The sequence below is a fragment of the Grammomys surdaster genome, unplaced genomic scaffold (assembly GCF_004785775.1).
Source record: "Grammomys surdaster isolate TR1022 unplaced genomic scaffold, NIH_TR_1.0 126906, whole genome shotgun sequence".
Taxonomy (NCBI): domain Eukaryota; kingdom Metazoa; phylum Chordata; class Mammalia; order Rodentia; family Muridae; genus Grammomys; species Grammomys surdaster.
This window is the reverse complement of record NW_021621692.1, coordinates 2,578,621-2,595,534: the sequence shown is the minus strand read 5'-3', so window position 1 is coordinate 2,595,534 and position 16,914 is coordinate 2,578,621. Positions and strand designations below refer to the sequence as shown.

Here is a 16,914-nt window from a genome sequence, read left to right as displayed (position 1 = left end):
CTCTCTCTCTCTCTCTCTCTCTCTCTCTCTCTCTCTCTCTCTCTCTCTCTCTCTCTCTCTGTGTGTGTGTTTTGTTGGTTTGTTCATTTGATATAAGGTGTCATGCTCCCAGGCTAGCTTTAACTCACTATGAAGAGGCTACCCTCGAACTCTTGATTATCTTCACTCTATCTGCAGACTTCAAGTTTTATAGACAAAGACACACACACCACCACCACTACCACCACCACCACACCTTCTGTATTCAGAATTTTCATTGGTAAAGTACTCCAGTTGTTTTAAAATTTAGCCTTTCAATAGTCATAGGACTCTAGATGGAGAAAAAAATCAATTAGGTAAAATCAATTATGTACATATGGGTGACTATTGAAGAACCAGCTTGAGTTTCCAAAGGTAAAAACCACAAGTTTGGTACATCCCATTCACATACCTGCAATGGCTGTTAGCAAGCCATGTACTTTTAAGAAGAATAGGGCACAGTTGTGTCAACATGTTGTCTCTGTTTGATCAGGGAGCAGAAAGCCTTGTAATTGCAGAAGCTGAACAAAAGAAGTTAGCAAAAATTCCTTCAGTACTGTAGAGCCTGAAGGGCAGGCTGACCTCAGTTTTAGCCCAAGATCAGGTTAGGATTTAACAAATATGCTTTTCTCACTTCAATAAGGATACCTTCTATCACTGTATGTCTTCAAATTGAGTAACAGTTCTTCCGTACACACAAGGTCAAGATATTCTGTAAACAGCTAAAGGGAAATTTTAAGATGACTTCTCTGTCATTAGGGGTTTTTGTCTTTAAAATACCATAGTAGTTCTAGAATTCGTTGATATTTTAAGAGACAAGATATATATGTATGTATTATATATGTTTATGTGTGTATACATATAATCAGTAGAATTTCTGTAAATCAGCAATTATTAATGCATGTAATACATAAGGCTAACTTCAAGCAAGAAGCACACAATATTCAACAAGTCTTCTGTGGAGAATCAAAAAAGTATATAATATTACTAGAGAAATAAACTAGTAACTAGAAAGCAAATCCACATAGAAGAATATTTAGCAGTGTAAAATTATTAACTCTCCCTGATTCAATTAGTTTGGAATTTAGGGTCACTGGAGTTAGTTCTTCTTTCCTTCTTACATTTCTTCTTCCTTCCCTCCCTCCCTCCCTCTCTCCCTCCCTCCCTCTCTCCCTCCCTCCCTCTCTTCCTCCCTCCTTCTCTCCCTCCCTTCCTCTCTTCTTTCCTTCCTAAATATTCTTTAAAAGTCTCTTAAATACTTTTATTTATATGTGCTTCCTACACCATCCTCACCCCTTCCCAACTTACCTGCCTCTCAATGTCATGTCTTATATTTAAAAAAAACCAAACAAACAAAAACAAAAAACAAAAAAACAAACAAAAAAAAACATTGAGTCAAATCAGTACTGCCCATATGCACATTTGTGTGGAGTCATGCCCAAGGTCAGGGGCAACTTGCCAATCCCTACCCTCCACACATACAAAGAACAGCAACATTCCCTCCCCAGGCAGCTATAAACCACCATTAGCTCCTAAGCTAGGAGTTGGGGCTCTGGAGCCCCTCCTCCCTCTGTTGGAAATTTTTTATTGGTTATTTTACATATTTGCATTTCAGTTGTTATCTCTCTTCCCAGTTTCCCCTCCACAAAACCCCTATCCCATTCCCCCTCCCCCTGCTTCTATGAGGGTGCTCCTGCACCCACCCATCTACTCCCCACCTCGACACCCTGAACTGGCATTACACTACACTGGGGAATCAAGCCTCCACAGGACCAAGGACCTCCCCTTCCATTGATGTCAGATAAGGCCATCTTCTGCTACATGTGTACCTGGAGCCATGGATCCCTCCATGTGTATCCTTTGGTTGATGGTTTGGTCCCTGGGAGCTCTAGGGGTCTAGTTGGTTGATTTTGTTGTTCTTCTATGGGGTTGCAATCCCCTTCAGCTCCTTCAGTCCTTCCCCTAACTCTTCCATTGTGGTCCCGATGCTCAGTCTAATAGTTGGCTGTAAGCATCCACATCTGTATTGATCAGGCTCTGGCAGAGCCTCTGAGGGCACAGCTATACCAGGCTCCTGTCAGCAAGCACTTCTTGGCATCAGCAATAGTGTCTGGGTTTGGTGTCTGCAGATAGGATGGATCCCTAGGTGGGGCAGTCTCAGGATGGCCTTTCCCTTCAGTCTTGGCTCACTGTTTGTCCATGTATTGTTCCTTTAGACAGGAGCAATTCTGGGTTAATATTTTTGAGATGGATGGGTGGCTCCATCCCTCAGCTGAGGGGAGAGGCATGCCTAATCTCTGGATATGGTCTCTGTTGGAGGTTCTAAGTCTCTTGATCATGGGGGGCCATTGTGCATATAAACACAGGTATTATCCTGTGTACAACAGTTCTATCACATCCTGAGACCAGCCCCTCAGAGCACTCCTCTTCATCCTCGGGCTCTTACATTCTTTCTGGCCCCTGTGCTATGACATTACCTGCATCTTGGGAGGGGACTGATGTGGCTGCTCCATCAATGGCTCAGTAGGCTCAGCATTTTGAACAGTTGGAGTCTCTAGTGATGACATTCTGCAATAAGAAACATCTCTCACATGAGAACATGTCAGTTAATGTATAGTGGGGCCGTGAGAATAAATCAAACCAAGATTATATGTTGGCTCGAATACAATAAAATCTAATTTCTTGCTCAATAAGCCATGTGTATGGCCAGTAGTTGGCCTCTCTGCTCTAAGATTTTAAGGTTCTAGCTATTTCTTGCTTGATACACCATCTTCAAACTCATCTTAAGAGGAAAAATGAAAAGAGAAATCCATCCATTTCTTTAGACTCACAAATGCCATGTATTTCTTCTGCTTATATTCCACTGGCTAAAAGGAATTCCTTCATCATGGTCAATGGAGTATTGTTTGGAATTAAGAAAAGAAAATGTCAAAACATAGTCAAAAGGATGACCCCTGATGAACAATACCTTGGAGAACTGTGAGAGAGGCTCCAGGGAGAAAAGCAGAAAGCCTTTTACCTCAGGTGCATTGTGTTCCCTGGATTGTTCTTGGATGTGATCTTGTGTCTCCTGTGTTGAATTCATTCAATTTATAAGGCATATTTATTCTTGTTGGATGTCAGATCATAGCTATAGAACCCAATCTGGTTCATGTGCCCTGAATCTGGATATGGCCTTCTGCCTCCCTTTCATGCTTTCCCAGATATAATCTATAGGATGTGCCAGGTCATTGAATTTCAACTGCACTGTTCGGAGGAAGTTCTGGGAAAGGGCTGCTCTGTCAATATTTACTATGTGCTTACTGGCATATTTCTTGACATATTTTCTGACCATGTTTTTTATAACTTGAACAGCCTTTCTTTAGATCATTGCTTTCTTTGTTAAATTCATGTATAAAAGTACATTGAAACTGAAGTAAGATTGTCTGCAGCATCAGACTGTAGTCCACCCCATTCTTTCAGGTCCTCAGATCCGGGGTCCAGCAGACAAGATCTGCACAGGTCAGCAGAAAGGTCAACAGAAAGAAGATAAGATGCCTTGGTGAAGGGTTGGTTGTGTCTGACATCGGAGGGAAGGTGTGAGGACAGTTAAGACCACTGTGAAAGACTAAGTGAAGGCCTTCCTTGGTATTTGGGAACATTTACTATGAAGTTCCAAACTGTCCTGCATATAAGAAATGCTGCCGCAAAACTAATTGAAAAAAATAGAGTAATTACAAATTGCAAACATATGTATATCTAGTATTTGAGAGAGGAGATATAAAAAAACAATCAAAAATAAAAGGAAAGAGTTTAAATAGTCAATGCCAGGACAACACACTTGAAAGACATAAAAGGAACACAGTTTGCCAACAGTATCTTAGGTCCTACAGTCTTACACTGTATAGACACAAGCTTACTGACCAAAAACACCAGTTAAAACCACTTGAAGAAAATGAGGAATATGTACATATAAATTTCAAAACATGGAAATGCTTTCCTTTTTTAGTGAGTTTTTATTTGTGTTTGTGTATGTGCATGTGTGTACCTTCTCTGTTATATGTGCACCATGTGCACACAGGTGCCTACAGAGACCAGAACAGGATGTTATGGCCCTCGGAACTGAAGTTGCAGATGACTGTGAGCTGCTGCCCAGTGTCATGCTGGAGCTGAGCCTGGGTCCTCTGTAAGAGCTACAGTGCTCCTAACCACGGGGTCGTCTCTTCCTCCCCAGAAGTGCTTTCTAAATGAGAAGTGTACGTAAAATACAAGGTCGGGAGAGCTGTTAAATTAGGTTAAATTGAAAGCAAAATGGGTGTGCTAAGTTAGGTTAGCAATGTGAGGTTAACGAAGTTGATGAAGTACTGGCTAAGTACTTAGAATGAAAAACAACTCCTATAGGCAAAAATGGCTCAACAGAGTTACCAAGCTAGACTATTATCAGAAGAAATCTAAAGACCATTCAGTATATAGATAAGACAGCTGCCTTCTGTGCAATACAATCTAACATAAATCAATAGGATGTCCTCTACACATACCCAGATTGACTCTCTCTCTCTCTCTCTCTCTCTCTATATATATATATATATATATATATATATATGTGTGTGTGTGTGTGTGTGTGTGTCTGTGTGTGTGTCTGTGTGTGTCTGTGTGTGTCTGTGTGTGTCTGTGTGTCTGTGTGTGTGTCTGTGTGTCTGTGTGTCTGTGTCTGTGTCTGTGTGTTAAACAGGGAGAGAGAGAGACAAAGAGACAGAGAGACAGAGCACAGTTACATACACATGTAGGAGCCAAAGGTCAACATCAGCCCTCCCCTTATCACCCTCACCTTATTTAAGTAGTATATGGAGCTCACTGTTTTGGCTAGGCTGGCTGGCTGGCCAGCATCCTGTGGGATCTACCTGTTTCTTCATCCCTCATTGTCTGCCTTATGGGTGGCAGATGTGCACTGGCTCGATAGGCTTTTATGTGGGTGCTAGGGATCTGAATTAAGGTTCTCATATTTGTACTGGGAGAGCTTAACCCATTGAGCCATCTCCCCGTCCCTACACTTATCTCTCAAGGGGACCTGGGCCACAGAGGGGATTTCTCACCATTCTCTCATCTCAGGCCCACAAATAGAACAAGGGAGTTTTTAGCCCAACCCAGTGCCAGAATATGGCAGAGATCTTTCTGGATTGAGCTTCAGTGTTGGGTTTAGGTTTTATAGACTTAGGTCTTGAGGTGGGCTTTTCCTCTGCACTTCTTTTTTCCTACCCGCTCTTACTTTATTCCTGCTGGGAGGTCTCAGACACGTGAGAATGTCCTTCTCCTCTTTAGCATAGCTTAATTCCATGCCACACCCCTATTACAAACCTCAGCAGTAACTTCTCTTTGCTCTGGAATTGGTAAAGAACAAACAAAACAAGTGCTGGTTACCATTGGGGATAGCCACCCCCACTCCTAAAGGTAATCATCATTGTCTTTACTTAGTACAAGCCTTTTGATGAAGGAAAGATGATTTTCTTCATCTCCCCTAACACAAACAGAATTAAGTCCCCAGAAGCCAGGCATGGCGGTATGTGTGTAATTCCAGTGCTTGGGCGTGAAACACATGAGGATCCCTTGGGCTCTCTGGCCCGCCAGCCTAGACTACTTTAAGAGCTGCAGGCTCAGGGAAGGACCTTGACTCAAGAAACAAGGTGGGTAATGACTGGGGAATACTTTCATCTGGCTTCCAACATGCATATGTGCACACAGACAGACAGACAGACAGACCCAGACAGACAAACAGATACACCTTTTATTGTTTTCCTGCTTGTACCCATTCCCCATCAGCAGTGTAAGGTTGCCTGAAACGTCAGTGGGAATACAGTTTGGAGAATTTGCAGATCGCTCCTAGTAGAAATTAGCTTCTGTTTCATTCCCTTGTCATGGTCCTGGTCTTTGGGGCTTTCAGGAATCCCTGTCCCTGGGCAGCTTTTGCCTTTAGAGGAAAACATTCTTGGAAAGGTACAGGCTTGATGCCCTATGGCACACTGAGGCACCTCTCTCATCTTTTGTTTTCTTCCATTGCATTGTGTGCATACAATAGCGACAAGGCAAAATCTTGGCAAGCAAGTGTTAAGCTCTGAAGAACTGAAAATATGCAAATGTGTTGGGAAACACTGGGTTGGTGAGAATCTACTAGAACCTCACATGCCTTATTCTCACTTTCAGGAGGCCTGGTCTTTCTCTACACTTCACACCAAAGGCAAACTGCCCGTGAGTCCCATGCATCCTTGAAGTCTGTGACCCTCTGGAATTATATCACTTGGCTTTTTTCTCCTTTAAGCTCTTTGGTGATTCCAAGAAAACTTAAGATTTTATAGAGTACATATCTTTATTTTTAAATGCTTAAGGGAGTAGTGATATCACCATGGGACTTTACGAACAATAAATAAAAGGAGATGTCTAGGAAGCTGTACAGAGGATGATGGTATCAGGCATTGGTGAAATGTAGGAAAGACACACTTTCATTTATTTCTTATAGTAATAAAAACTATAATAATGATTTCAGAAAATACATATTCCTAATAATGTAATCCCTCCTCATTCTTAGCAAACCTAAATACGTTTATTTATTTCAGCTTTATGTGTATGAGTGTCTTGCTTGTATGTGTGTATGTATGTGCTTCACATGTGTACAGTGCCAGTGGAGGCCAGAAGACGGCATACATAAGATATGCTGAAATGGGAGTGACAGACTGTTATGAGCCACTATATAGCTGCTGTGAACCAAACTGGGGCCTCTGCAGGGGCAGTAAGTGTTCTTAACTGCTGAGCCACCTCTCCAGCCCCTCAGAATACATGCTAAAATATAAAAACTAAAGATATCGTCTTTGCAATCCTTTTCTGCCTCTGTACTTTAATCTTTTTTTCATAGAAAGACAGTACAAATTTAATTTTCTTTGCAGGAAAGGGAAAATTTAAAGACTTCCCACAAAAAATTGGAACAAAGTATACCATTTTTTATTAGAAATATCAGACATTCTGCTATATTGTTTATTCATATTCTTAAACAAACTATATACAATAGGACTGCTAAGTAACATGTCCAAGAATGAGTTTACAAACACTAGGAAGTGAGTGCTCATGTGCATTGCCCTGGGAATAATTGAAAAACAAAACCCACACAGTGATTTACATAAGGGGAGATCAAGATAACCAATTATTAAATAATAATAATAAGCTAATTAATATGAATATGGATAGAGATCTAAAAAGGGTATCCTAGGGCTATGGAGATTATCCAAGGAAGAATGTACTTGGATGGGGAGAAAATGTGTTGACAAAGTGGATAATCTGGGAAGGCAAATCATAGGCATACAAACTAGAGTGTAGCTGTGCTGGGTCACACATTTTTCTTGCACTAGCATGCAGAGTGCCTTCCCTCATCAAAGAAACTAGAATGTAGGAGTGAAGGTACCAGCTCAACTTCTCCATGTCCAATGAGTTGTGTGAGTGTTGTCTTTAGCAATGGGACCACACTGTCAGTTTGCAAAGAGCAATCCTTTGTCTTAATAACAACCTGGGTTATTTGGGGATTTCCATGGGCCCCAACAACTCAAATGAATGCAACCCAATCGCAATACTGGAAGCCTTGAAGGGCAACAAGAGATGACCAATTGAGATTCTGTATCCTCCATTATTAGGAGTAGTTGTTAAGATCAACTTCATTTATTCCAGGAAGTTTCCACTGCACTAGGTTTCCATATAATCCCTCAAATACCACCAATCCCAGGCGCCTCTCTCTCTCTCTACCCCATCTCCCCTGACACACACTTGATCCTCCTATTCCTGTCTCCACTTGCCTTCAGACCACCCATGAAGTCTATTTTCCCCTTCCAAGGAGATCCATGCATGTCCTCTACAGCCCTCTTCTTAGCTTAACATCTTTGGGTCTATGGATTGATTGTAGCTTGGTTATCATTTACTTAACAGACAATATCTACTTGTTACTGAATATATACCGTATTTATCTTTCTGAGTTTGAGTACTTCACACAGGAATTTTTTTCTAGTTCTATCCATTTATCTGAAATTTTCATGGTGTCATTTTTTTATTGGATATTTTATTTACATTTCATATGTTATCCCCTTACCCCATCCCCCACCCACCAGGGAACCCCCCATCCCCTTACCCCTCCTCCTTCTTCTCTGTGGATGTAACCCCCACCTACCCCCCCCCACTCCCACTTCCCCACCCTGAAAATTCCCACCCCCTGGGGCGTCCAGCCTTCATGAGGTCAAGGATCTCATCTTCCACCTGTGCCCGGCAGGGCCCTCTACTCTTACATATTCAGCTGAAGCCCTGGATCCCTCCATAAGTGCTCCCAGGCTGGTGGTTAGGACCCTGGGAGCTGTGGTTGGTTGGTATTGTTGCTCTCCTCATGGTGCCACAAACCCTTTCAGCTCCTTCAGTCCTCACTCTAACTCCTCCATTGAGAACCTCATGATCAGTTCAATGGCTAGTTGTGAGCATCTGCCTCTGAATATGTCAGACTCTTGAAGGCCTCTGAGGAGACATCCATATCAGGCCCTTATCGGCATGTACTTCCTGACTTCCACATCAGCATCTATCTTTGGTGACTGCATATGGGGTGGATACTCAGGTGGAAAGGTCTTCAAATGGCCCCTCCTTCAGTTTCTGTCCCTCACTTTGTCTCCATGTTTGCTCCCTTGAGTATTTTGTTGCTCCTTCTAAGAAGAACTGAATCACCCCTACTTGGTCTTCCTTTTTTATGAGATTCATGTGGCCTGTGAGTTGCATCTTGGGCATATCAAGGTTCTGGGCTAATATCCAATAATCAGTGAATGAATACCATGTGTGTTCTTTTGTGATTGGCTTACTTCACTCAGGATGATAATTTCTAGTTCCATCCATTTACCTAGGAAACTCTCGAATTCATTGTTTTTAATAGCTGAGTAATCCTCCATTGTGTAAATATACCACATTTTTTTAATCCATTCCTCAGTTGAAGGACATCTGGGTTCTTTCCAGCTCCTGGCTATTATAAATAAGGCTGCTATGAACATAGTTGAGCATATGTCCTTGGTATATGTTCGAGCATCTTCTGGGTATATGCCTAGGAGTGGTATAGCTGGATCCTCAGGTAATGCTATGTCCAATTTTCTGAGGAAACCCACACTGATTTCCAAAGTGGTTGCACCATCTTGCAGTCCCACCAACAATGGAGGAGTGTTCCTCTTTCTCCACACCCTCGCCAGCATCTACTATCACCTGAGTTCTTAATCTTAGCCATTCTGACTGGTGTGAGATGGAATCTCAGAGTTGTTTTGATTTGCATTTCCCTGATGACTAAGGACATTGAACATTTCTTTAGGTGCTTCTCGGCCATTCGAGTTTCTTCCATTGAAAATTCTTTGTTAAGCTCTATACCCCATTTTTTAATAGGGTAATTTGGTTGTCTGGTGTCTACTTTCTTGAGTTCTTTGTATATATTGGATATTAGCCCTCTATCAGATGTAGGATTGGTAAAGATCTTTTCCAAATTTGTTGGTTGTCGTTTTGTCCTATTGACAGTGTCCTTTGCCTTACAGAAACTTTGCAATTTTATGAAGTCCCATTTGTCAATTCTTGATCTTAGAGCATAAGCCATTGGTGTTCTGTTCAGGAACTTTTCCCCTGTGCCCAAGTATTCGAGGGTCTTCCCCACCTTCTCTTCTATTAGTTTCAGTGTATCTGGTTTTATGTGGAGGTCCTTTATCCACTTAGACTTGAGCTTTGTACAAGGAGATAAGAATGGATCAATTTTCATTCTTCTACGTGTTGTCCTCCAGTTGAACCAGCACCATTTGTTGAAAATGCTGTCCTTTTTCCACTGGACAGTTTTTAGCTCCTTTGTCAAAGATCAAGTGACCAGAGGAGTGTGTGTTCATTTCTGGGTCTTCAATTCTATTCCATTGATCTTCCTGCCTGTCTCTGTACCAATACCAGGTAGTTTTTATCACTATTGCTCTGTAGTACAGCTTGAGGTCAGGAATGGTGGTTCCTCCAGAGGTTCTTTTATTGTTGAGAATAGTTTTCGCTATCCTGGGTTTTTTGTTATTCCATATGAATTTGAGAATTTCCTTTTTTAACTCTGTGAAGAATTGAGTTGGGATTTTAATGGGGATTGCATTGAATCTGTAGATTGCTTTTGGCAAGATGGCCATTTTTATTATATTAATCCTGCCAATCCATCAGCATGGGAGATCTTTCCATCTTCTGAGATCTTCGATTTCTTTCTTCAGGGACTTGAAGTTCTTGTCGTACAGGTCTTTCACTTGCTTGGTTAGATTCACACCAAGGTATTTTATATTATTTGCAACTATTGTGAAGGGTGTCATTTCCCTAATTTCTTTTTCAGTCTGTTTATCTTTCATGTAGAGGAAGGCTACTGATTTGTTTGAGTTGATTTTATAACCAGCCACTTTGCTGAAGTTGTTTATCAGGTTTAGGAGTTCTCTGGTGGAAGTTTGGGGGTCACTTAAGTATACTATCATATCATCTGCAAATAGCGATATTTTGACTTCTTCCTTTCCTATTTGTATCCCTTTGACTTCTTTTTGTTGTCTAATTGCTCTGGATAGGACTTCCAGTACTATATTGAATAGGTAGGGGGAGAGTGGGCAGCCTTGTCTAGTCCCTGATCTTAGTGGGATTGCTTCAAGTTTCTCTCCATTTAGCTTGATGTTGGCTACTGGTTTGCTGTAAATTGCTTTTACTATGTTTAGGTATGGGCCTTGAATTCCTGATCTTTCCAAGACTTTTATCATGAAGGGATGTTGAATTTTATCAAATGCTTTCTCAGCATCTAGTGAGATGATCATGTGGTTTTTTTCTTTGAGTTTGTTTATATAGTGGATTACATTGATGGATTTCCAAATATTGAACCATCCCTGCATTCCTGGGATTAAAACCTACTTGATCATGATGGATGATTGTTTTGATGTGTTCTTGGATTCGGTTTGCTAGAATTTTATTGAGTATTTTTGCATCGATGTTCATAAGGGAGATTGGTCTGAAGTTCTCTTTCTTTGTCGGGTCTTTGTAGGGTTTGGGTATGAGTGTAATTGTAGCTTCATAGAACGAATTGGGTAGTGTTCCTTCTGTTTCTATTTTGTGGAATAGTTTGAAGAGAATTGGTATTAGGTCTTCCTTGAAGGTCTGATAAAATTCAGCACTAAAACCATCTGGTCCTGGGCTTTTTTTAGTGGGGAGACTTTTAATGACTGCTGCTATTTCTCTAGGGGTTATGGGACTATTTAGATGGTTTATCTGCTCCTGGTTTAACTTTAGGACCTGGTATCTGTCTAGGAAATTGTCCATTTCTTCCAGGTTTTCCAGTTCTGTTGAGTATAGGCCTTTGTAGTAGGATCTGATGATTTTTTGAATTTCTTCAGTTTCTGTTGTTATGTCTCCCTTTTCAGTTCTGATTTTATTAATTTGGATACTGTCTCTGTGCCCTCTGGTTAATCTGGCTAACGGTTTATCTATCTTATTGATTTTCTCAAAGAACCAACTCCTGGTTTTATTGATATTTTGTATTGTTCTTTCTGTTTCTATTTGGTTGATTTCATCCCTGAGTTTGATTATTTTCTGCCTTCTACTCCTCCTGGGTGTATTTGCTTCCTTTTGTTCTAGAGCTTTTAGTTGTGATGTCAACTTGTTAGTGTGTGCTCTTTCCAGTTTCTTTTTGTAGGCACTTAGAGCTATGAGTTTTCCTCTTAGCACTGCCTTCATGGAGTCCCACAAGTTTTGGTATGATGTGTCCTCATTTTCATTGAATTCTAAAAAGTCTTTAATTTCTTTCTTTATTTCTTCCTTGACCAAGTCATCATTGAGTAGAGAGTTGTTCAGTTTCCATGTGTACGTGGGTTTTCCATTGGTTTTGTCATTATTAAAGACCAGTCTTATTCTGTGGTGATTTGATAAGATGCAAGGGATTATTTCAATCTTTTTGTATCTGTAGAGGCCTGCTTTGTGACCAATTATATGGTCTGTTTTGGAGAAGGTACCATGAGGTGCTGAGAAAAAGGTATATTCTTTTGTTTTAGGATGAAATGTTCTATAGATGTCTGTTAAGTCCATTTGGTTCATAACTTCTGTTAATGTCAAAGTGTCTCGGTTTAGTTTCTGTTTCCATGATCTGTCCATTGCTGAGAGTGGGGTGTTGAAATCCCCCACTATTATTGTATGAGGTGTAATGTGTGTTTTGAGCTTTAGTAAAGTTTCTTTTATGTATGTAGGTGCCCTTGCATTTGGAGCATAGATGTTCAGAATTGAGAGTTCACCTTGGTAGATTTTTCCTTTGATGAGTATGAAGTGTCCTTCTTTATCTTTTTTGATTAATTTTGGATGAAAGTCGATTTTATTTGATATTAGAATGGCTACTCCAGCTTGTTTCTTGGGACCATTGGCTTGGAAAATTGTTTTCTACCCTTTTATTTTGAGGTAGTGTCTGTCTTTTTCACTGAGGTGCGTTTCTTGTATGCAGCAAAATTCTGGGTCTTGTTTGTGTATCCAGTCTGATAGTCTGCGTCTTTTTATTGGGGAATTGAGACCATTGATGTTAAGAGATATTAAGGAAAAATGATTGTGGCTTCCTGTTATTTTTGCTATTAGAGGTAAAGTTATGTTTGTATAGTTATCTTCTTTTGGGGTTGTTGGAAGATTACTTCCTTGCTTTTTCTAGGTTGTAGTTTTCCTCCTTGTGTTGGCGTTTTCCATCAATTATCCTTTGAAGTGCTGGGTTTGTGGGAAGATATTGTGCAAATTTGGTTTTGTCATGGAATATCTTGGTTTCACCATCTATAGTGATTGAGAGTTTTGCTGGGTATAGTAATCTGGGCTGGCAATTGTGTTCTCTTAGGGTCTGTATGATGTCAGTCCAGGCTCTTCTGGCTTTTATAGTCTCTGGTGAGAAGTCTGGTGTAATTCTTATAGGTCTGCCTTTGTATGTTACTTGACCTTTTTCCCTTACTGCTTTTAGTATTTTTTCTTTGTTTTGTGCATCTGATGTTTTGATTATTATGTGACGGGAGGTATTTCTTTTCTGGTCTATTCTATTTGGTGTTCTGTAGGCTTCTTGTATGTTTATGGGCATCTTGTTCTTTAGGTTAGGGAAGTTCTCCTCAATAATTTTGTTGAAGATATTTACTGTCCCTTTAAGTTGGGACTCTTCATTCTCATCTATACCTATTATCCTTAGGTTTGGTCTTCTCATTGTGTCCTGGATTTCCTGGATGTTTTGAGTTAGGAGTTTTTTGCATTTTGCATTTTCTTTGACAACTGTGTCAATATTTTCTACCGTATCTTCTACATTTGAGATTCTCTCTTCTATCTCTTGTATTCGGTTGGTGATGCTTGCGTCTATGACTCCTGACCTCTTTCTTAAATTTTCTATTTCCATGGTTGTCTCCCTTTGAGCTTTCTTTATTGTTTCTATTTCCATTTTCTGATCCTGAATGTTTTTGTTTAATTCCTTCTTTGTGTTTTCTTGCATTTCTTTAAGAGATTTCTGTGATTCCTCTTTAAGGGCTTCTATCTGTTTACTTGTACTCTCCTGTATTTCTTTAAGGGAGTTACTTAATTCCTTCTTATAATCCTCTATCATCATCATGAGAAGTGATTTTAATTCTGAATCCTGCTTTTCAGGTGTGATGGGGTGTTCGGGGCTTGCTATATTGGGAGAACTGGGAACTGATGATGCCAAGAAACTTTGGTTTCTGTTGCTTATGTTCTTGCGCTTGTCTTTCGCCATCTGGTTAACTCTAGTGTTGCCTGCCCTCACTGTGTAAGACTGGAGTCTGTATTTCCAGTTATCTTGCTTGTTGCAGAGCTCCTCAGAGTCCAGATGTCTCTGTAGTCTTATGATTCTAATCTTGGTGTCTGCTGCTCTGATTGCAGTGGCTCCTCTGCTGCTCTGAGTGCAGTGGCTCCTCTAGGATGACTCAGGAGTCAGTATCTCCATAGGACAGGAGTAGATCAACTCAGTGTCAGCTGCTCTGAGTACAGTGGCTCCTTGGCTGCTCTGAGTGCAGTGGCTCCTCTAGGATGACTCAGGAGTCAGTATCTCCACAGGACAGGAGCAGACCAACGCTGTGTCTGCCCCAGCCCACAGGACCAGGAAGGGGAGGAAGGGCCATTTTTTTTTTTAAATAGCCAAGTTAAAACTCTATTGTGTAAATGAACTTGAGGGACATCTAGGTTGTTTCCAGTTTCTGGCTATTAAGAATAGAGTTGTAATGAACATGGTTGAGCAAGTGTTTTTGTGATAGGATGGAACATCCTTTGGGTATATGCTCAAGAGTGGTATATCTGGATCTTGAGTTAGATTAAATTCCAACTTTCTGATTAACTGCTGAATTGATTTCCATAGTAGCTATACAAATTTTCACTCCCACCAGCAATGGAGGAATGTTCCCATTGCTTCACATCCTTGCCAGAATGAGCTGTCATTTGTGTTATTGATCTAAGCCATTCTGACATGTATGAGTAGAGAGATAGATATAGATAGATATATAGATGATATACATATAGACATTAAATATTATTAGACATTAGATTTTAGGTTAGCATTTCTATTTTGACCATCCAAGAACACATAGGTCTCTGACTCTTATGCCTGCTACTGGGACTCTTTTTCTCCTGTTGGGTTGCCGTGTCCAACTTTAATATGAGGGTTTTGTTCTTCATCTTATTGTATTTTATTTTGATGTTTGGTTGTTATCTCTCGGAAACATGCTTTTTTTTTTTTCCTAATGAGAGACAGAAAGGGAGTGGATCTGGAAGGAAGGGGAGGTGGGAGGACCTATGAGAAGTGGAGGGAGGGGAAACTATAATCAGGATGTATTATATGAGAAAAATAACCTATTTTCAATAGATGAAAATAAATAAATAAAAAGAACCAGAGTGTGTGGTCTTTGTAATAAGAAAGGTAAGGGAAATGAAGTTGTGAAGAAAGGTGTCTACATTAGCAATGCTGAAGTCAAGGCTAGAGAAAATTCATGGAAATATATAGCCTCCATGATCTTTACACTACAGAGAACCATTTAGTCTGAGCAGTAAGGAAGTATGCTTCCTGTAAAAGCCCAGGCAGCTAGCAGCCATGAGCCAAGGATGGCCTCTTCTTTCTAAAATGCTCCTCCAATTCTGCTAGAGCTTGGATTCTGTTTGTCACTTAAACTCCCCAAGAGTTCTCATTCTAGGCACTTGGCTACCGTGTGGTGTGGTGATGTTAAGAGTGATGGAACCATAGACCCTGTACCATACCGTGATACAGCTTAGGAGACCTTGCCAAGGTAAAAAGTGTCATGCTGTGTCACGAGGAAAGTTGACCCAAATAACTATCTTTGCTTTGTGAAGTACCTAGCATCATTTTTTAATGTAACAATAGAAAACAGACTAAGAAAAGCCATCTATTGACAAAGCTTGACATCAGTCCAGCTAGTATTAAAATGAAACATCAAAAGGCCATTTCCATCTCTGTAGAGAAAGCTCTGAAGGGTAAACGCAGAGCTGAGAGGTATGAACTGGTGGCTAGAAGAATGTACCATGAATAAACAATGGGCAGAGGTGGTATTTGGAGAAGTGATAAGCGTTCATTTAGATCAGTGACCTCAGCAGGCTACTCTTCACCCATTGGCTATTCCTCTTAAGCACTTCATTTATTTTGCTTTCTCTACTCTTTTTCTTTCATTAAATAGGGCAACATGATCAAGAGAGAAATAAGTGTGCACCAACAAACTTGTGCTTTATTAAAGAAGAACCTTCTTAAGAAATGGAGACTGAGAAGAGAGACCTTGATGGTACGGTTCCATGTCATTGCCACTGTCTGCTGATAATATAAATGCATTTTACCCAAGCACTGCGTGTGCTTTTCTCCTATATCACCCTACATGCCCCAAAATAAATGAATGAGTGAACCTCCTTTAGACAGCAGAAACTGTTTTAAGGCCATGAGTATGTTTGAAGAGACTTTACTTAATTGGTTTAAAAGCATTAACACCAGCCAGAAATTCAGACTTCAGCAAACGTCTGTTAAAGCCCTGGTCTCACTACTATTACCACTCGTAGACACAGGAGTTAGGTTGGTGGTAGTCTAAAGCTGTGGGAAATAAAACAACCCACAGAGGGGGTATTTGCTATTTTCTCATTTGAATTTCTCTATGTTTATAATTTATTTACTTTTATTTTATGTACATTGGTGTCTTGACTGCATGTATATTTGTGTGGGGGTGTTGAATCCTCTGGAACAGGAGTTCCAGACAATTGTGAGCTGCCATGTGGGTACTGGGAATTGAACCCATGTCTCCTAGAAGAGCAGCCAGTGCTCTTAACGGATGAGCCATCTCTCCAGGCCTTGAATTTCTTTCTTGTTTAAAAAATTTACTTCAAAAATATCAGAAAGGATTGGACACATACTTAGTGCCAAAAAAAAATATGAAAAAAGTCTAAGCTTATGCACTGGGGAAACAAATTAATTTATTGGGAGTTTGGGAATAGCAAGGGTTTCTAACTACCAAAGCAAGATGGTACCCCTCAGATGACCACCATTCTGCTGAGTACCCTTTAAAAAAATCTTGCTGTGTAGTCACTATGCTGTAACTACATTATGCTGCTTCCTCAACAACCAGATTTCTAACAAATCAGTGATGGCTCAAACTGGTTGCCAAGGTAGCACTAGGTAAGAATACTGTAAACAACAGCTGGTTGCCTCTTGTACTTTCTCATAAGGACCTGTCTCAGTACAGGCACTAAGAGGCCAACACATTCATATTCCTATCAATAACTGACTGGAATTACTGATGATTCTGTGTCACACATGTTTCATGTGGTTTGTCTTTAGGACACACTGCACTGTTTACAAAGAAAGAGACAAATTCGGTGTTA

At 40.4% G+C, this 16,914-nt stretch overlaps 1 protein-coding gene across 1 annotated transcript in view; it reads left to right on the top strand.

Moving 5' to 3' along the window:
* LOC114615574 (ATP-binding cassette sub-family A member 8-B) overlaps nt 1-16,914 on the top strand; it is a 74,311-nt gene that overhangs the window by 4,901 nt on the left and 52,496 nt on the right. Inside the window, exon 2 of the mRNA XM_028761269.1 lies at nt 15,729-15,830. Within this exon, the coding sequence (XP_028617102.1) occupies nt 15,735-15,830 (96 nt within the window). The 5' untranslated portion in view covers nt 15,729-15,734. The remainder of the gene's footprint in view (nt 1-15,728; nt 15,831-16,914) is intronic.